Source organism: Capricornis sumatraensis, chromosome 2, assembly GCF_032405125.1.
Source record: "Capricornis sumatraensis isolate serow.1 chromosome 2, serow.2, whole genome shotgun sequence".
In the NCBI taxonomy this organism is placed as follows: Eukaryota; Metazoa; Chordata; class Mammalia; order Artiodactyla; family Bovidae; genus Capricornis; species Capricornis sumatraensis.
Genome location: NC_091070.1, coordinates 136,695,984 through 136,717,923, shown reverse-complemented (window position 1 = coordinate 136,717,923; position 21,940 = coordinate 136,695,984). Strand labels below are relative to the sequence as shown.

Sequence of the window (21,940 nt, the reverse complement as noted above, 5' to 3'; positions counted from 1 at the left end):
CTTCAGTTTCCCCAGTCATATCTCAGAATTGCCTTTGAAGAAGTCATTGATTAAAGTAATCAATCAATTCTCTACATAATAATGCTCTGGCTTCTTGTGCTTTTAATATCAAAAAGGCTTCCTCACTAAAAATGAGGAGTAATCAAGATTCCTGATCACACACGATCTGTGCTTTTTGATCAAGGCTTCACAGTTAATTTCTTTGACTCTGGAAGATGATATTTTCTTCTGAATCAGCACAGACTATCAACTTCATTTCTTTATTGAGATTTTGAATGTAAGCACTGCCTTCATTTATAATTAAACTAATTACACTACTTTTTAGTATTACTTGATCATCATTATAGTTCCATAGATGGAATAAAGCCCACTTAGCAAATTTTCCTGATGGTTCACACGATAAGCACACAGAATTTAAAGCATATCATCACCATTAGGGCATGAAAGCACCAATCTTCCCAGAGCGACCACATTATCATTGTCCAATATGTACCTCCACACATGTTCTTGTAAATACCCAGGCACTCACAGAGTAGTAACTGCCTGATGCAGTTTGGAGAAGCAAAAGATAACAAGTACAAGAGAAAAATGTCATAATTGTTATGCAGTTGTATAGAAATAAAAGAATATGAGATTCCACTATTATTTCTGTATCACAATTAGCCTTCACACTTCCCACATTCTTTTGCCTTTCACAAGCCTTCAACGTATTCAACAAAGAAGCTGCACAGAGTCACACATAGAGGAAATTTTCTGATGATGCAGGAAAATAATAGATTACAAATGTCCCCTTTAACTAGTGAATGAATTATGTCCCACAAAAGGAAAGAGTCCTGCCTGGGTTCCCTTGGCAAAGTCAGTGGTAGGACTCAGGCCCCACCTTACCTATTTTCTCTTTGTCCAGCACTCTGAATTCCACTTAAATGTCTTCTCCATTTGGTTTCCTATTCTGTTTCTAGGATGATTAATATGGTCTCCAACTTAATTCTCAGAATCTTTAAGCCTTCTATACTATTCATCATCAACATTTTCCTCAGATCCCTTACCTTTCCTCCAAATTATTAAAAAATTACTAAAGCATAAATTAATTATTTGGCATTTAACCTCTAAACACCTTTATGAAATCTGGTTTATTGGCAATTTTTTTACATAAATGTGAATTCTCACTTTCCAAATGAATTTTAAAACCAATGGCAAACAGTCTACTAACAAACAACTAAAATTAATATTTGACTATTTCCCCAATGAGTCAGATATTCAGACTGTCGACCTATCTAGCATATTCAAAATGGCCAGCTAGCCATATTTTAAATTAAACATAAGCCCACAGGATTTAGCCTTTGTGGGCTTTGCACGTTTAGATTTATGTCAATATCAAGAGTCAATACAAACCTAATACTAAAACACTCAATCTCTTATGTTGAAATTTTATAAAACCAAAGATTCTCTTAAAGCAGCAATACCCTTTTAGAATCATTTTTTAAACCCCAAATAAACTTAATCTAAGGGGAGTTTCACTATAATTGAATAAGGACTTGCACGTTGGACTGTGCAACACATTAAACAATTAAACAAGCAAGAAGTTTAATTAAATTTCTAATTCACTTTGGGTTTTGCTCTATCCTGCAATTATAAGGTTTCATACTCGTATCATGTGTTCAGGAGTCAGGAGCCCTGCTCCAAGTATATCTGCAGTGTCAGTGGTGAGCAGTGTATTAATGCCAAACAGACAGTAGGATAGTGGGTCCCTGTGCTGATACCCCTGAAGGCTGGTTGAGTCTTCTCCTCTACCCTAGGTCCACAGGTCCCTACACAGGGGACCGGCAGCTTTTCATGACACAGATTTTGGAGAAAGAGGTAGACTCACCCTATTTATGAAGAAGGAACCTATAGATGAAAGGCTTACCTTGGAAGAAAAATCACCAGGAATTAAAGGACCTGGGGTCTAGTCTAGTTCCTCTATTTGCTATTCCTGTGGTTTGGGGCAAGTTCCTCTACAGGCAAAGTTACTCCGCGTCCAAATGGATACAAAGTCTAAAGCCACCCAGTACACAGATACTAAGGGGGGAAAAATCTGTTAACTGCTCTCTGTAAAACTGCTGAGGTGGCCACCTCATGCGAAGAGTTGACTCATTGGAAAAGACTGTGATGCTGGGAGGGATTGGGGGCAGGAGGAGAAGGAGACGACAGAGGATGGGATGGCTGGATGGCATCACTGACTCGATGGACGTGAATCTGAGTGAACTCCGGGAGTTGGTGATGGACAGGGAGGCCTGGCGTGCTGCGATTCATGGGGTCGCAAAGAGCTGGACACGACTGAGCAACTGAACTGAACTGAACTGAAAGGAATGGGTATTGTTCCTGACCTTGTGCCTCCAAATATAGGGCTCTTTATTACACTGCCCTAAAAAAAAACCCTTTGCAAAGAGAGTCTCATATATGTGTATTACATGTTGTACATAAATATGTATATGGAGAAATGTGCATAGGAGGAAATCACAGAACATCCCCAAATCAGCTGCACTGAAAGAACAGCTTAGTAGAGAACTACTTATCAATTTGTACAAGTCTAATGCAACAAGCAAAAGGAAGGCTTAGCTATATAACCAGATAAAAAAGTGTCTGAGAAACAAGATACACCAATGCAAGACTAGGGTTCAAATACAGAATCATCATTGTCCCCAGGCATCATTTTAATCTTGATACTTCCTATCTTGAAGAGGCTAGAATAGTTTCTAATTCATCATTTCTGGTTTCCATGGTAAGTGGAAAATCTATTAGGTTGCTCTGTAGTGTTTCTTCTAATAAATCTAAACCCTGAAAAACAGTGAAGTTTTTTCCTCAATCTGAAAGATGTTTAGGTCATGAATACTGGAAAATGCAATTCAAATCCCTATCACAATTAAACCGGCCAGGAATAGTTTTGCCTTAGTAAACTACATATGACCTCAGGTCTATTTTGTTATGTATGAAACAGTATTTTCAAGCTATCTAGTTTTTAAAATGCACTGACAGCAACAGCTTTAATTTAAAATGCCAGTGTTCAATATGTCAAAACTCAAATATTCTCTGAGAAGGAGCTTTAATTTACATATATTATTAATGCACTATCAGAGAACAGATCCCTGAGTTGATTCTGACCAATGAGTCATTAGTCAAAGACTACATAAAGCAAATTTGGTGCATGATAGTAGATGAGAGAATTTTATTTCTTGTTGCTCTTACTATCCAAGGAGAAAAGAAACGAGGAAAGATATAGGAATTCTGCAATTGAAGGTTGGGAGATAGAAAAACTGGGTTTAATAAAACATCAGGTTTATTCTGAACTAGCCACTGGGTGAGAAACTCTTTGGAGAAAAGAATGGAAGAAAGCAGGTCCTTGGACATGGACCTGGTGGGCTCAAAGGAGTATGACCGGATCTTGGCCTCCATCACAAGCTTGTGGCTCAGGCAGGTTACTCTTTAGTTTCCTTACTTATACAGAGATAACTGCTCCTCTCATGAGTTTTGGGAAGATTTATGAGGCAAATACCAAAACCATAGCATTGTGCTTGGAATAGAATGTTAATGTCAGCAAACATTAATTCTCTTCTGGAATTGCCGGAAAGAAAGGCTGAAAGAATAATAAATAAGTACAGGACTTTTTGTTTGTTTACTATAACAAAACTTTATTAAATAATACAGTATTATTTTTATTAATTTTAAAATTTAGAAGGCTCATTACTTTAGAGCATTGGTGACTTATGAAATTATTTTCCTTTTCTCAAAGGGCTGGATGCTTTGTACAGACAGTGATGTTGCAGATATAAAAATGCAGATAGGACTAAACAATTAAACTAAACCCACCAACCACTAGAATAATCACTTCTGAGGCAGATAATCTGAGCTCCTGAATTTCAGTGCTTTCTTAGAGAAAGCTGTTTAGAAGAAAGCCCACTATTCTAATAAGCAATAGACAGGTCAAACACAGGATTCAGATAACTTCAAATCTGGCTCTCCCCAGGAAGAAAAAGCTATTCAATGTTAGTCCAAAGTTTATCCTCAAGGAGAAAAATGGCAGTGTTTTCACACTGCGTTCATACCTCCAGTGACTTACGTAATTCATAGCCAGTGTTACCTGAGTACCAGATAGACAGACACACACACATATTGATTTAGAACTCAACTTAATCCACCCTGATAACTGGCCAGAATTTAGGCTCAGACCATGAGCCTTCTCCTTCCCAATTCCTTTACGTCTAAAAAGGTGATTTAAATTTTGAGACTACAATCACATTATTTACATTATTTTTAAACACCATCGAATAGAATAAAGACTCTGTCTAAATTTACTAGGCTCAATCCTATAATATGGTGACCAAAAATCTTGCTATTAATAACCTGTAAATCAAAACAATTTATTATATTCTAAGGAAATTCTTTGAAGCCCAAATCTTCCTTACTAACTGCTAATAATATTCAATGTTGTTTTTTATTTGATTCTGCCAATTCTTATCTAATGGCATCAGTAGAAAGTAAGTAAAAAGTAATTGAGTTGGAAATCATATTTTTCATCGAGTGCATGAATATACTACACAAGGATACCTCTTGCCTATAAAACAAACTGATGAAAACTTTCATCTTTGGAGAACACCAGTAGGCAGAGAAAGCAATGGCACCCCACTCCAGTACTCTTGCCTGGAAAATCCCATGGATGGAGGAGCCTGGTGGGCTGCAGTCCATGGGGTTGCTAATAGTCGGACACAACTGAGTGACTTCACTTCACTTTCACTTTTCACTTTCATGCATTGGAGAAGGAAATGGCAACCCATTCCAGTGTTCTTGCCTGGAGAATCCCAGGGGCAGGGGAGCCTGGTGGGCTGATGTCTGTGGGGTCGCACAGAGTCGGACACGACTGAAGTGACTTAGCAGCAGCAGCAGCAGTAGGTATTCTTGCTGTAAAAGAGACAGCATGGTGCTGGGGGAGAGCTCTGGACTGAGATTCAAGACCAGTCTCTGCCACTTACTAACTGAAAACACACACACAACATACTTAATCTCTTCTCTATTTTCTGTCTCTATTTTAAAGATAATACCTTCCTGGCTATCTTACAAAACTCCTTAAGGATCAAATGAGGTATTATCCAAAACACTTTGGGAACTATAGAGCACCATATAAGAATGAAAAATTATCCCTCTGTGCTACCAGACTCTAAATGGCCTAACATGAAGGTATTAGAACCTGAAATCTTCCTTATAATACTCAGTAAAAAAAAAACAAAAAAAATTGCCAAGCATAATTCAATCAGAAGTCCCCAAACTGATTTCTAAACACCTTGAAAATTAAAATTGTCTCATTTACCTTTTTGTGGGCATATTAGCAGCTAGTGTCATACCTTTCTCATAATATTAGATTGAAATTAAACATTAGATTCAGGGTATCCCAGGGAGTGCTAGTGGTAAAAAACTTGCCTGCCAATGCAGGAGACATAAGAGACATGGGTTTGATCCCTGAGTCGGGAAGATCCCCTGGAGGAGGGCATGGCAACCTGCTCCAGTATTCTTCCTTGGAGAATCCTATGGACACAGGAGCCTGGTGGGCTCCAGCCCATAGAGTCACAAAGAGCCAGACACGATTGAAATGACTTAGCATGAAAACAAACATTCAATTTACCCACACTTTTACCTGATCAGATTAGCATTCTAACTAGTGAAATAACTTCCCCAAATTAAGTTTCTTTTCATTTATTCAAAGGGAAAGTATATTTAAAACATAGACTTGGTGAACAGACATATCTCAATTCGTTATAAAAAAAGAAGTCTCTACAGTCAAATGAAGATAGAACAAATATTTCTACAGGTAGTAAGTTCCTCATCACAATCAGAAAAGTTATAGGAAAGGCTGAGGTGTAGGAATAAAGGAACATTAAACACCTCTTCAGAGTGTTTATGAGTTCATAAAATGTTATGTTTTTTTAAGATCATGACTATTACAAACTGGTATTTAGGATAAATGGGAGAAAAATCACCCTGAACAAATTATTTTTTCTAAATTATGTACCAGTGGTAAATGGTATTCTTCCTAATTATTTTAAGCAAAAAATGCACATACTTAACCTACAACAGCTTACTCTTCCTAAATTAAAAGGAAAAATCTTCAGTTGCAAATGCCTTCTTACATCCCCAGAGGGCCAATAATTCTTTCAAAATTTGCCTGAGATCATCACATGGACTGGATTTTTCCATGTTCAAATGTCTAATTTCATTCTTCTCACATCAAAATAATGTGCATAAACTCTTTCATGTACCTTGCAATTTATCACTGCTTTGCATTGACGTTATAATGCTGACTTGAAAATAAAAACTTTGCTAGAATAAAAACTCAACGAGAGAAAAGAGTTTGTCTTACTCATCATTATATTCTTGGTGCCTAGAATAGTTTCTGGGCATGTATGGGATGCTCAATAAATACATGAGAGAAATGAATGAATACAGATATATAGTATTCAGCCTCATTCAGTAATTGTTTCAAGTATGACTATCTCTCCAACTAGACTGCTATTGCTTACTATTCCACGAAGAGGAAAACTGAAGTTTCTCTCACGGCTCTCACTGTGAGGATGGCCAGCCTTCAACGGCAACTTATTCTGCATTATGTAGTCCCAGGAAATAATGCCTATGATCTAACAATCTCTTATCAAGAATATCTTAAAAGTAGCAGAGGATCTTCCTGACCCAGGGATTGAACCCGGGTCTCCTGCTTCGCAGGTGGATTCTATACTGTCTGAGCCACCAGGGAAGCCCTCAGAAGTAGCATGTGTGACATTAACTGTACTATTAGGTTTAGACTTATAAATTAAAGCTTGCTTCCTATTACAGAATTCACTGATTATGGTCTTTTCTTAGAGGAAGCTATATACAAGCTGACTCATTACAACAAAGTTCCAAAACACAATTCTTTGTGTTAATTTCTATCTAACCCAGACAATCTGGAGACAGTAGTGACCATCAGTGCCCAGTTAAACTCTCCTGCTTGCAGTGCTATTGTTCTCATATACAAAGAAGAAAACACACGCACACAATAGGTCAATGGCACCAACACACTAATTCAGCTTAATTTTGTTTGCATTTAGTTTTAACCAGAGTAATGCTTATTTGTTGATGGAAATGTTGGCATCTATCCTTCATTCTTCCTTCTGCCTGTGGCTTCTCCTTCCTTATAAGCATGCTCAGGAATGCCAGAAAAATGTCAAACAAGCATTAAATATAAGCAGAGAAAAAGGAGACAGGTTGGTCTCCATGAGGTAATAACAGAACAAGAATACTATTTAATATTTACTAATGCTTTGTCATGCATGAAATGCCTTTACATGTTTCTGGGTCCAACAGGCTACTGAAAGACTCCATTTTATGACAGCTGTGATTTTTCTGAGCACTGTCCCATGTCCTACTTCCTTTTTATTGCTGTCAGGAAGCTGCAGTTTAGTTCCCTATACTGACTTAACTGCCAATTTTGAAAGGTTATAGACAATACATTAGATTCAGCGAGAACTGTGCTGCCTTCAACTTGGGAGATTAATGTGAATAGGTCAGTAGCAGGAGGCTCAGCACAGCCTGGGGACGATGGATCATGTCAGCGTGGATTTCATATTCATAAACAAATTCTTCATATTAAAAACTGGTAACAAAAGCCTTTTAAGAAGAAAGAATAAAAGGTTGTTTTTAGAGTGAATAATTTCTCCAGAGACCAAAAAAGCATGTGAGTAGACAAATTCAGAGATGCTTTATAAGCTGATACTTTGGTAATTGTGCTTCTAAGGTCGTGTACGTGCTCAGCTGCTCAATCATGTCCGACTCTGCAACCCCCATGGACTGTGGCCAGCCAGGGTCCTCTGCCCATGGAATTTTCCAGGCAAGAATGCTAGAGTGGGTTGCCAGTTCCTTTTCCAGGGGATCTTCCCGACCCAGGGATCAAACCTGTGTCTCCTGTATTGGAAGGTGGATTCTTTACCACTGAGCCACCTGGGAAGTGCCATGCCTGTAGGGTTACCAGTTTCCAAATAGAGAGAGATGGGGTTTAAACACCAAGAAAATACCAAAGCAGGTGTTATCATAGTCAAATGTCACCCCTACACACAGCTCGCTCAGAGGGCTCACCCTTGGGTCAACTCTTGACACCACCACAGCCTGCCTTCACACTTTCTCATATTCCTCAGTGAGCTTTCCAAAGAGGGAATTTTGGAATAAATAACAGGCACAAGTGGCACTCCTAGTAAGAAGAAAATGCTCCAAGAGCACAAAGAATCATCACTGACTAGAAAACAATCCTTGCTGATGGGGTCGACTACTGAGCAAAGACCAGCTCACCTTGTTGCTGCTACTGGCCTGGATTCTTGGGGCCTCACAGTCCTTTCCAATAAACCACATAATGCAGCTTAATGAAACCAGATACCTGAATTGCATTTTTTATATTCAACTGAACAGTATGATGCAGAAGGCAATGGCAACCCACTCCAGTACTCTTGCCTGGCAAATCCCATGGTCAGAGGAGCATGGTGGGCTGCTGTCTATGGGGTCGCACAGAGTCGGACATGACTGAAGTGACTTAGCAGCAGCAGAACAGTACAAAACAATGCCAAATGTATATTAATAGAATTCATCCAGGTGTCTTTGTTCTGGTTTTGGTGGAGTAAATATTTTGTAGCTAAATCGTCATGATGACCTAAACAAGAATTCATTCTACTGAGAATATCATACTTCTACAAAAAGCTACTGTGTGGCACCAACACAGTGGAGATCTTTTGGTGGTAACACATACTCACTACACTCCCTAGGCCTAAATATCATCACCTCTGTGCTGTAAGACAACGGTCACTAACTACAGCCCATGATCGCTCTTGCTGGAATATACCACACGCATTCACTTATGTATTATCTATGGCTGTGTTATTATTACAGTCATGGAACTGAGGAGTCATGACAGATACCACAAGGTCCAAAAAGCTGAAAACATTTACTTTCTGGCCCCTGTTCCAAGAGATGAAATTCAGTCTCAATAGACACTTATTTATATATTTAAGAAGAACCCAACAGACCTCTTAATGAAGAGAACAAAGACGAGGAGGGAGAGGAAAGGAAGGAGAGAGAGAATCAGTATTATATCCCAGTAATGTAGTAATGCTGAGGTAGTAGTGGTAGTCACAGTAGCAGCGGTTTGGACTTGCTATAGATTCTCCTCTTTAGCTTTGTGTAGATACTGGAGGAATCTTCAATGCACCAAAATATAAACAAAGTCAGTCTTTTGTATTTGCACAATAGAATGTCAAATCCGCTGCCAAATCTTTGATATCTTAAACATGGGCCTCTCATCAATCAACAACAAAGCCCATCTCTCTTGGGACACTCACCAGATCTCTTAAACCTGAACTGATGTGCAAAGTCCCCCAGTTTTCTTCCTCCAAATCCCGCAATGGTTAGCGGAGGGCTCTCTCTGACCTGTAGCCACTCCTCACAGGAGAAGCAGTGAGGTCAGGCATCATGGTCCGTCGTGGGGAGCAGCATATGGTGGGGAGGGTCACACTCCAGGTGCCACTGAGGGGGTTAAAGAAACCAGGGAAATGGCAGAGGGGACAGGCATAAGAAGAGAGTCTCCCTTGTGATACCCATCAGGATCATGAAATGTACATGGTGACTGGACTTCAGGTGCAAAATGGAAAAGGAGTGAAGCCTCTCTTCTGAGTCTGACAGATGGAAAAAAAATTGTGCAGGTCACAAGGAATCAGGAGTGGGGACAGAGAGAAATACAGGAAGTGGCTGGCTTTGAGCACCTCAGATCTTAGAAATGGTTCAAGTTCTATACCCCCTGTGTCTCCTAGAGGCAAGGAGGCCTCCAATAGCGTATGACTTGCATATTGCTCTGCAGTTTTTAGCAGAAGTATAGATCAGATCAATATTACTTGAAAGAATATAGGTGATATGAAAATCAGCCATTCTGCTTGGTTCTCTAAGTTCCATTCAAGCATCAAGTCAGACTACCAAAAAGGCACATATCCAGAAGGACAAAAAGAAACAGCCGGGAAGCATCAGGTTAGGTGTCTATACAACTGCCTTCAAAAAACAGCAACCTCATTTTTGAAGGCTTACTTAAGGAAAAAATGATATATGACATCAACTTCTAGAACTTCAAAAACTCTAACGCTGCTGGCAGAGAACATGTTTTTCAGTGTCTCTTACCTAAGAATCCACATTGGAATTATCATACTAGTAACATTAGAATTACCACACTAGAAAAGCTTTACCTTTACTAGGATGATAATTCTACTAGTCAATTCTACTAGGGAAGACTATTAAAGTCTTTATCATACTAGTAAAAGTCTCTTTCCCTTGAGGACTGTTGTGATATTTTGCTGGACAGTAAGAATTTCCTAATTCATCGAGTTTTTGTATTTTTTTTTAATTGCCTCTGTTCTCAGGAAACTTAGTAAAATTTCAGATTTGCAATAAGAACTATGATTATCCACCATGTGCCCGGCATGATCATGGGTGAGAGTAACAGTGACAAGATCCCTGCCCTCTTGGTGTTTCTAGTCCACTAGAAGAACAGCCATGAAACACACAGATTTAATAGTGATACCATGAACCCAAGGGCCCAGGCAACTCAGCCTTGGGACATTAACTATAAACACAGGGCAACCAAATTAGACCAATGGCAATTTCATTCTTTTCTTAACATTTCAAAGAACACCAAAAGGACTATGATTCACAGTCTATGGAAATGCATTTATTTCAAAAGTCCCTTTTCCCCTCGCCAAAACCCTCAGACCCCATAACTATTCCAGAGCCTCACTCACCCAAAACCTAAAACTTTCCATTCCCAGACCCATGAAGCTTTCTTTTCCCCTTGTCCCAGCATTATCCATTGCAATTCAATTTAGCTTCTCTTCTAATAAGCAATAAAAAATCCTTACTCTTTAGGAGGAGAAAATATAGGCAAAATAGGGCAGGGAGGTAATAGACATCTTTAACAAGGAGGAGATTTCAGGTCTACAAATGCTACACTTAGATAGTTTTTGTCTGACCATATAATTATGATTGTGAGAGAAGACTAGTGGGGGTAAGGTTACTCATTTAGCATAGTGGTCAGAAGAGATCTCTCTCACAAAGTGATATTTAAAGCCAAGACCGGTAGGATAAAGAAGCAGCTACTCAAGGAGCTAGCGGAAAGACTATCCTGGTAAGGAAACCTCACGGTTGAATGCCTGAGGTCTGTGCATATTTTCCAAAAACCGAAACACACTCAATCTGGCTACAGGAAACAGGTGTGAGTTGTGGCTGAAGAGATGGGTGGTATAAAACACCATGCAGGGCCTTCTGAGGTCCTGGTAAAAATTTTGATAATATACGAGGTGCCATAAATAGCTAATAATGGATCTTAAGTAGGGCAGGACACAGCAGATTACCCTGGAAGCTTCTTGAAAAAGGGTCTGATAAGGAGCTGTCAGGGAATGCAGATGCTAATCAGAGACATGGAAGGCTTAAACCAGGGAGGAAAGGGTGAAGATTAAAAGCAAGAGGTCAACTTCCATCTGCAGAGACTGGTGAGAAATTGACTACATGTGGAGGGGAAAGGCAAATCTTGACCTTCCATCTAATTATACATGAATAGATGGGATTGGGAGGAAGAGACTATTTGGATAGAAATATCAAGCGTTCGGTCTTGAAATTCAATCCATTATATATTAACTGAACATTATTGCATTTAGAAGCTACAGTAATTAAATTCAACTGCAATAGCTCTCTCAGTGCTATATGTCCAGGGCTTCCAACGGTGTCTGGCAACAAGGCAAAGTGCTCAATAAATATTTGGAGAATAAATGCAATTTCCCTTGATAATTACCCCTCTGGTATTCAGAATATCTGCGCAATACTTTTAGATGAAAACTAATTATATGGGATAAAATATAGTTTTCTACTTAAAATGTGAAAAACATATGCATTGCTTTCATAGTCAAACTCCAAAAAGTGAATTTCAAGAAAATGTTCTTGTTTAGTGGAGCCAGAATTTGAGGAAATGCTTTGAAACACTGTTCTGTGTGACCTCTGATTATTTAAATTTTTCTTTTTAATTCCATGGCATGTGTGCTTTTTATGGTGAGTGACCTCAAATTCCTTCTGGAAGTAAATGGGGAATAAATGAGAAGGACACACTGTGGCTCAGATTAAACTCGACTGGTGGAGTTTCATGGATGGAGTTTTACCCCTGCTCCCACCCCACACAGGAGAACGCTGCCTTTCAGGGGTTCATCCTGGGAAATGAAACCTGGGGCTGTCCCCCACAGATGACAATGAAGCCTGGTCCCAGAGCCTCTCCCCAGCCCCGGAATTTCCATACACCCTCTTCCTGCATTTCTCCTCACTCCCATTAGTCTTAGCATTTAACAGATACCTACCGTGGGCCCATCTATTAGCAGACATTCCTGGTCCCTACGTTATTTTTCCTTAGATGAGCCACGTGGCACTGTGACTGGCATATGGCACACAGTGAAGAAATCTTAGACAGTATGGTGATCATGTCATATGCATCTTCCAGGGGGCTTTCCTTACTCAAGGGAGTAAACATAAATTGCTAGAATTTCAAAAATTGGGTCAAGTCAGAAGAAACTGCAGGCAAAAGGACCTTTCCGTTCCCTTCAATTAAAGATTACACAGGCTGGTTCAGAATCTACCACTTGCTACCATATGCAATGCATTTTCCCTCATTCTACTTTTTCTTTCTTTAACTCTTCCTTTTAAAAGTCTTCTTATTCTATTATTGAATTCTTTTATATCATATTTTACCCAACTTGGACTTATTTCTGGAACATGTAAGGACACTGTGTGATCCTCCGATTCCTAGTCACAGTGGGAAAAAAAAAAGAAAAAAAGAAAGAAACCTGGCTCCAGTTTTAGATAACAGGATTTGAGTCCGGGTGCTTATTTTAGCACTTCCTGGATAAAGAAAATGCTGTGAACTAAGATCCTGAACCCTATTGTAAATGATATAGCATTGAACTTGTACAAATGCGCTGAAATACTCCAGCGATTGCTCGTTCCCTGAGCTACAAAATGAGTATGACAGGGTTTATTAATGTAAATCTAACAGGAGAAAACATTAAAAACATTTGATTTAAGGGATTTGGGGAAAACATGTCCAGAGCTTCCTAACACCTTGTATTTATCTGTTTACTTATTTATGGCTGCGCCAGGTCTCCGTCGCTGTGCATGGTCTCCCGCTAGTTGCAGCGCACAGGCTTTGCACTGCAGCGGCTGCTCCTGTACTGCAGCACAGCCTCTAGAGCACTGGGCTCAGCAGCTGCGGTGCACGGGCTTAGCTGCCCCACGGCACGTGGGGTCTGCCTGGACCAGGGATCGAATCAGTGGCCTCTCTATTGGCAGGTGGATTCTTTACCAGTGCATCACCAAGCAAGTGCAGCTTTCTAACAATATTTTTAACATGGCTATGGGCAGTGTTCACATCTGCACTAGCTGACATTATTGGGAAAACTAGCTTAAGCTAATAAATACATTTGCCATCCTAATGCACACATAACTAAGTGGAACTGTGTGAGAGAGTGACAGCCCTTTTGGAAATAAGAATAAATAAGGTGTATCAATCAGGCTTCTAAAGATCTAAATGGATTTTTCAGAGTGGGATCCCAAGAACTATAGCTCTCGAACATTATTTGACTCAAAAACTGCTTCACCAATCTCAAGAGCAATCGGCCCTGCTACCACGTCTCACAGGAGAAAAAAAGAAAAAAAATTTCCTTCTTCCTGCCCTATCCAAGTGGGTCACTGCTGCTTTTCTCTCTGTGAAGTCTTTCTTCCGGAGGTTTGCCAAGTTCTGCTGTGGTCCACTGCGTATTTTAAATGTTGGAAGTGGCTATGGCCAAAGAAGGTCAGAAAATCTGACTTCTGAGTGGGCTTGGGGGAGTGCTAAGGAAAGACAGATGCTGCGATTTAGGTCAGCTCTGGGGAGATGATTTGTGTTTACCAGATACTTACTGTTTATTGGTGTTCATGCTTTTCTATGATCCTTTTTAATATTCTAAATTAAGAGCAGTATTTTAAACTCCCTAAAGGTGATTTGCAATTTTTTAAAATAAAAATGATCCAATCATCCTATAATCAGCAGAGCTGCCATCTTCTGTAAATAGAACTGGCAAGCATTTCATCAGTCTTAAAATATCACCCCCTTTGATTTCCTGCAACTCCCCCACCAACGCCTCCCTCCCCCAAGTTCCTTAAAACAACACTCCAGAATGCTGTAGGGGGACTTACAGGACCCCTGTTAATGCCAAGATACTTGAAGAAATGGTCTGTGTCAAGACACAAGGCTTGCTGTTTATCATGTATTATATTATCAAGAAGGCTGCAGGACTTCTTAGTTTTCTTTTTTTTTCCATGGCTTACAGAATAAGAGTACTAGAACTTTAGATAATGGGTAAAATAGAAAAATTTGAGCCATAAGCAAAATTTTAAGCCCAGACTTACCTAGATTATTCTACGTTTCTGGCTGAGCACAAGACAAGCAAGACCTGTCTTACAAAGCTGGGAGCAGGGCTTTCCTGCATAACAAGCTTCAAAAGACAAGGGGGAAATAAAATAATGGACCATTCTGATGCTCGAATAAAATCCTAATTTTATTTTGCTTAATTTTAATTCACATGCCATATGTGGCATAATCTCTGCTTAAGGAAGCCCTCAACTTTGAGCAATTTTCAAGAAAAGGTATCATCTGCATGGGCAGCCAGGGATACTCTGGAATGAAAATAGTCATGATGGATGTTTAATTACATTGCTGAGGTGCTTAGATGACGCTCACAGTAGACTTCCACCCAGCTTTCCTGTGTGTGATGCAGCCATCTTGCTTGTGGTAAAACAATTTCAGTTCAGTTCAGTTCAGTCACTCAGTTGTGTGCGACTCTTTGTGACCCCATGAATCGCAGCATGCCAGGCCTCCCTGTCCATCAACAACTCCCGGAGTTCACTCAGACTCATGTCCATCGAGTCAGGGATGCCATCCAGCCATCTCATCCTCTGTCGTCCCCTTCTCCTCCTGCCCCCAATCCCTCTCAGCATCAGAGTCTTTTCCAATGAGTCAACTCTTTGCATGAGGTGGCCAAAGTACTGGAGTTTCAGCTTTAGCATCATTCCTTCCAATGAACACCCAGGGCTGATCTCCTTCAGAATGGATTGGTTGGATCTCCTTGCAGTCCAAGGGACTCTCAAGAGTCTTCTCCAACACCACAGTTCAAAAGCATCAGTTCTTCGGCACTCAGCCTTCTTCACAGTCCAACTCTCACATCCATACATGACTACTGGAAAAACCATAGCCTTGACTAGACGGACCTTTATTGGCAAAGTAATGTCTCTGCTTTTGAATATGCTATCTAGGTTGGTCATAACTTTTCTTCCAAGGAGTAACTCCAAACCCTTCCTGCATGTATACACCTTTAAGGCAGGGACTGAGAGTCGCCTACAAGTACCCACTTCTTACTTTCATAATTGGAGAAGCCTGGTTCATAGCCAAGCTTACTCCTGCCCAGAATGAAGACTGCATTTTCTAGACTGCCTTGTCAGATACGGCCACATGACTAAGTTTTGGCCAGTATTATTTAACAAAAGTTTATGGTGTTTCTTCACGGGATCCTTGAGAGTGGGGATCACCTTTTGCTGCCTAGAATGTAGATTTTATAGCTGGAGCTCCAGCTATCTTAGACAACAAGGTTTGAACACTGAGGACAAAAGCCAGGCAGACAATGGCAGAGCAGGAAGATCTGAGCCTGGCTTCCCGACAATACCCAGAGAGCCAGTATCCCACCCCTCTCTACCTACCCCAGATTCCCTTCCAGGAAGAAAAGAGATAAGCACCCGTCTTGTTGAGTCTCATGTATCCAGAGTTTAGCTGTCTGATTGATTTACAGCAAGTGAACAAAATATTAAGTGATACACCTATCAATACAGTCCAAGGAGCCTGCTGACTCTGGATAACAAATTTAACGTTTCTCCTGTGCAGAAATTCCTTCACTCATGTAAAGATTAAACAAGCAGAACCCATAAGAAAATACCAGTATAGCATCCTTCCCACAAGAGCAAAGGGGTGTTAAGGTCAACTCTGCCTTTGCACATAATCAGCAACCCCACATCCTGTCACCCCAGTTCCAACTGCTCAAGTCCAAATACTGCCTATCACTTGAAACCAAGCACACTTGGTTTATAATGTAGCCCACAGCTCATCAGAGAATGGGCAGAGGTCACCAACTACATCACTTGTGCTCCGAACCAGAGAGGTCCCTATACAATAGTCATTTTATGGATGCATCCAAATACTAAGATCTTTTAATTACTATAATCAATAACAATACATTTAAAAAAACTATAATAGTATACTGAAAGATGTATTCTGATATTGTAAGTCCCTAGGGGTACCGGGAAAAGAAATACAAAGCAATATTAAATAACAGTGATAACAACAGATAATGCTTGCTATTCACACCATATCCTGCTGTTGTACTATCTGGCCACCATACTGCTTGACACATAGTATCTGGAATTCAAAATATCATTATTCTTATTTTACAAAGGAGGAAACTGAGGCTCTGAGAGGTTAAAAAAATTGGCTAAGACTATGCAGCCAGTTCCTGACAAGGGTTATTGCTGAACCCAGAATTGCCTATAAGGTTAAAATTATTTTAGCTACACAATCTTATCTTTCAGAATTTTAGAGATAATAATCCAAGGAAAATTTCTATTTTTCTCACTTAAGAACTGCAATACAATATTATAATCTTATCTCCATTTTATATCAATATAAGCATTTCCAAAAACAAAGCAAAGGAAAAAGCAAACAAAAAATCCAATAGAATTTGTCTGCAAAAGGTAAATTATGTTAGAATGCAAATGAAGCAAATCACAAAAGTGTTTCTCCTTAATTTCACCTTCTGCTACCAGTTTCAATTTCAGGGTGACCTATATGTTTCCATAACAAGAGTCATTATACACCTTTTAATCCATGAACCTCAAAACTGAAAGAAAACTCCTATAATGACATATTCTTGTATAATTACATCTCTGTATGCCATTCCCTTTGAAACAGGTCTGATTTATTTCCTACCTCTTTGTTGAGCCTCCACTTTAATAAAAGGAAAAATCACTGAGAGAAATTAGGCCCTGAAAGCATTCATTGAATATGTCAAGCAATTTACCCAGAATTCAAAAAAGAAATAAGTTAAAAACAAACAGGAGGAACAAACTAATCTGTTTAAAATGAGATTTTTGCATGTATGAATATGTGTGTGTGTGTGTGTGTATGGGGGGGTATTTCTACTTAAAGATATATACAAAACATGGCAATTACATTAAAAGTTTATCAGTAGAATAATTAAAATTTTCAGAAGCTGCTGAAAGCTAAGGAATTAAAATACACCCATGAGAAGAAAGTCAAACAGAAGGCTGGAGCTCCCTCTTTCTTTTTTTTGAAGAAATTCACCGAGCTATCTCTCCTAGGAGACCAAAGTCATCAAGCTGACAGCCCAGTAGCATAGCGTTCACGCTCAGTGTTTCCACTCCTCTGTACACAAGCTACAAACATGACAGTACGTTTATTGGCAGCTCACTGTTCGTAAGAGACTTATGCAGTAGAAAAAAAGCACTTTTAAAAGGAGAAATACTCACAAAGCCATTTCAAACTGTTCCAGCCATTTTTTCTTTAAATCTTTTGTTTTGCAATAAAATTCTAACCCATTTTGTCCTTGGATATGGATGAGGTAGAAGCCATAAGACCACTGTTAAAATTAATATTCCTCAGGTTAATAGATATCATTCATTAGTAACACTGTGTTTTTCAAATCACTAAAATACCTCCATAATCATCCACAAAACCTCTCCTAACATTATCATCAAACTGTGAACGATCAAGATTATTGTAGTCAACTTCTTATCTATAACAATTGCTATGCCAATGCATTTTGTTGCCATGTTCATCAAGGCATTAGAGAGGATCATACCACCTGTGGCCCTGTCTAATTAGTTCTCAGAGAGGCTTGTCTCTAATTAATCTCTAGAAACAAAAAGACCTGGATCAATAAGCCACCTCTCACATTACTGTAGCTCAGTTGGTAAAGAATCTACCTGCAATGCAGGAGACCCTAGTCAATTCCTGGGTCAGTAAGATTCCCTGGAGAAGGGATAGGCTACCCACTCCAACATTCTTGGGCTTCCCTTGTGACTCAACTGGTAAAGAATCCACCTGCAATGAGGGTGACCTGGGTTCAATCCCTGGGTTGGGAAGATCCCCTGCGGTAAGGGAAAGGCTACCCGCTCCAGTATTCTGGCCTGGAGAATTCCACAGACTGTATAGCCCATGGGGTCACTAAGAGTTGGACACGACTGAGTAACTTTCACTTTCACATTACTGTATTAGCATACGTTCCTTGAATAGTCAAAGTTATAAGTAAATTACAGTTGTTCATTTCCAAGAATTTACCTTTTTATTTTCTTTATCAGTTGTAGGATTGTTGGCTATTTTGTACTGCTGAAGATCTATTATTTCCTTCATTTCATAGTTATCACCTTTCCTTTTACATACAATCACTGCCAAATCAAATAAGAAGATATGCCTGAAAGAGAGCGAGCAAGAGAGATTGATTTATTTAAATAGTTTGGAAGAACGTGTGTTAATTCTTCCCAGGTAAAATTTAACTTATCCCATGAGTTAAAGACAAAGACAGTGTTGCACACTGAAAGAATGAGCCACGTGTCCTGGCACTGCCCTTTCCTAAATGAATAACCCTGCTGTACCTCAGTTTCCACAGGTAAAAACCAGCAAAATCATAACAAGAATAACATGCACACTGCAGGGTCGCTGCCAGGAACAATTAAGTCATAAAGCGCTGTTCATGAACCAGTACTTTTTTCTTCCAGTTTAAAAGATAAACACCCATGGGAAAATATTAATGACAACAATAGTGGTTAACGTCTACCCTTGTTACTAGGTGTGGGCTAGATTGCCTTGAGAAGGATTCATCCCTTCCACAAAGATGGCTCACTTAATTTAAATCCACAGGACCATCTCCTGAGGTAGGTATTATTGTCACCGTCATTTTATCGAGGAGCAAGCTGAGGCTCGGAGAAGCTGGATAACTTTCTCAGGATCACACTGCTAAGTGGCTGCAAAGCAGGACTCACTCTTGGGTTTACTTGTGGAACCTGTGCTTTGCCCTGGATACTGCTCCTATGTTTTAAGGACAACCTGAAATACAAACTGAGTGGTGCATGACCTCAATGTGAGCTACAGAAATCATGGTTAAATCTACACCTTGGTATTTCTCTTCTATCTTATTAAAAGCAATGTAATTGAGGGAGAAAACAAATCTTACAAATCCTATCATCCAATACCAACACTTGTATCTTTTTGAAAACTCTCAGTCAGTGATTAACACATATACATTGTGATAATGAGACATTCACACAGCCTTATTACTTGCATCACTTTCAAAAGACTATTTTCTGGGAGAGGCTAAAAGGATGTGTCTCTCCTGAGACCTACCTTTAGAGCCCGGGTGTCAAGGTGGATGCAAGAGTGATGCTGCCCCCTACTGGTTAACTTTCTATTCTCCTAAAGTTCCAGAAAACGGCCATTTCAACCAAATACATCACTTTAACAACCACATACATATAGATAACTAGGGACACCAGGCAAGCTGACTAACCTTTAAGGAATACAGCTACATATTTCCCTCAAGAAAATCTCACTAAATGGCCCTTATTTGGACTTCATTCTTAAGACCTGTTGTATTACTCTTAGTTCTTTTATAATGCATACCAAAAAGTAAAATTAAACAGTTGTGTTTTTATGGTATATGTCTACTATTATTTTATTGCTACTCTCATTTTAATGTGTACTTTTCTACTCTAGCTGACATTCTAGATTTTTCTTTTCCTTCTGAAGAACTCAAACTTAGGGAAATCAACAGATACCAGAACAAAGAAGGGAATACCTAACATGTCCATAGAAATTAAAAAGCCATAGATTGGTCTCTTCCCTTATTTTTATTCATTTATTTCACTCCTTTATCCTAAAGGAAACATCCTTGAGATTTTCTCAATCTCCCGATACTAACAACTTGTTTTGAAAATAAGCACCGATCCTTCTCACCTTTCTTGTTTTGTATGTTTGTCTAGAGTGGTTATTCGAATTTCACCATCTCCCTGAGGTCGTCCAAAAAGCAAAACGGGTTGGTTCTAAAATAGGAAATGTACATGTCTCAGTTTTTCATAATCACATAAAGACAGAAATAAATATTAGTGAGGATATTTTCTAGGCACAACTTCCTTAGAGCAAATTTTATCATTTTACCTTTTTAGCACAGTTACTCTAAAAAGCTCAGGTCTGTATGATACACTTTCAAAAACAACCTGTCCCAGCAGGCATATTGAAGACATTAATTAATTTTACTTACAACCCTAATAGAGAAGTTAGCTACCAAAAGAGAATTAACTGGAATAATGCAAATCACAAGAAAGTTACAACTGATACTTACTGAGCATCCACTATGTGCTAGCCACTGTAATAAGTACAGGACAGAATGACATAGACCCTGCCCTCATGAAACATACTACCCACGGGGTGACAAATATTCACCAAAATATATAATCATAAACGTGTGATTGCACGAAGAAAGAGCAGAAGAAGCACGCGTAGCTGGAGGACCTAATTTTGTCTAGGGAGTCAAGGATGGCTTCCTTGAGGCTAAGATATCAAAAAATGAAAAGTCCTGACTTAATGATTAAAAATAATAAGCCATTTCCCCAGAGACAGACAATAAGAAGTTTTAAGTATTTATGAGCACCTAATCTACAAGGTGCTAAAGGATAAAAGAACTGATTGAAAATATCAGTAACATCAATGAGATTATATTCTAATAAAAAAGATATGTAATTAAGTGTACAACAAAAAAGTAGAAAGATTAATGTTTCCTATGAAAATCCCTTTTTTTTTTTTTTTTTTTTTGCTGAAACAGAAAATTCCATCTTAAAATTCACATGAAATCACAAAGGATCCTTAATAGGTAAAACAATCATAAAAAAGGTCAAAGTTAGGGTCTCATACTTCCTGATTTCAAAACTTATTACAAAACTATGGTAATCCAAACAGGGTGGAACTGGCATAAACACAGACATCTAAATCAACGTAATACAACAGAACGTCCAGAAATAAGGCCTCATATACAGGTCAAATGACTTTTGACAAAAGTGCCAACACCATTTGGTGGAGGACAGGAAAGCCTTTTCAACGAACAGTGCTGGGGACACTGGATATGCGCACGCAGAAGAATGAAGTCTGGCCCTTATACTGTTTTCAAAAACTAACTCAAAATGAATCAAAGAGCTAAAACTACAAGAAGAAAACAGGGGAAAAGGTTTATGACACTGGATTTACTGATGGCTTCTTAGGACACCAGAAGCAGAGGCAACAAAAGGAAAGGGGGACTTCATGAAAATTTAGAATTTTGTGCAAATAACACTATTAACAGAGTGAAAAGGCAGCCCACAGGATGGGAGAAAATATTCGCAAACAAAAGTGTGGCAAGTATTGATACTCAATAATTCATAAAGACAGAAAGTAGAATGGTGGTTGCCTGGGGCTGGGAGGCAGGCAGGGTGAAGAACTAGTGTATAGTTTAAAAGGGTAAATTTAATATTTTTACCGCAATGAAAACAGCTCTCTGGGCAATGTGCTATGGAATTCTAAAGAAAAGGGGAAATGGCAGATTAGGGAGATAATCTTTTTTTTTTTTAATTGGACATCGAAGAAATTTGATAGGAAATTATGAAAACAGATATTCTGGGCTTTGACAACATTATAATAAAGGCATAACTATAAAAATGTATGGCAGGGACTTCTCAGGCAGTCCAGCGG

General features: G+C 39.1%; 1 protein-coding gene across 1 annotated transcript in view; it reads right to left on the bottom strand.

The window, feature by feature from the left end:
* The window catches only part of VAV3 (vav guanine nucleotide exchange factor 3), a 432,262-nt gene that overhangs the window by 184,703 nt on the left and 225,619 nt on the right, over positions 1-21,940 (bottom strand). Inside the window, exons 13-15 of the mRNA XM_068966607.1 lie at positions 20,177-20,262; positions 18,506-18,638; positions 17,695-17,804 (exon numbers count right to left, since the gene is read on the bottom strand). Of these exons, the coding sequence (XP_068822708.1) occupies positions 17,695-17,804; positions 18,506-18,638; positions 20,177-20,262 (329 nt within the window). The remainder of the gene's footprint in view (positions 1-17,694; positions 17,805-18,505; positions 18,639-20,176; positions 20,263-21,940) is intronic.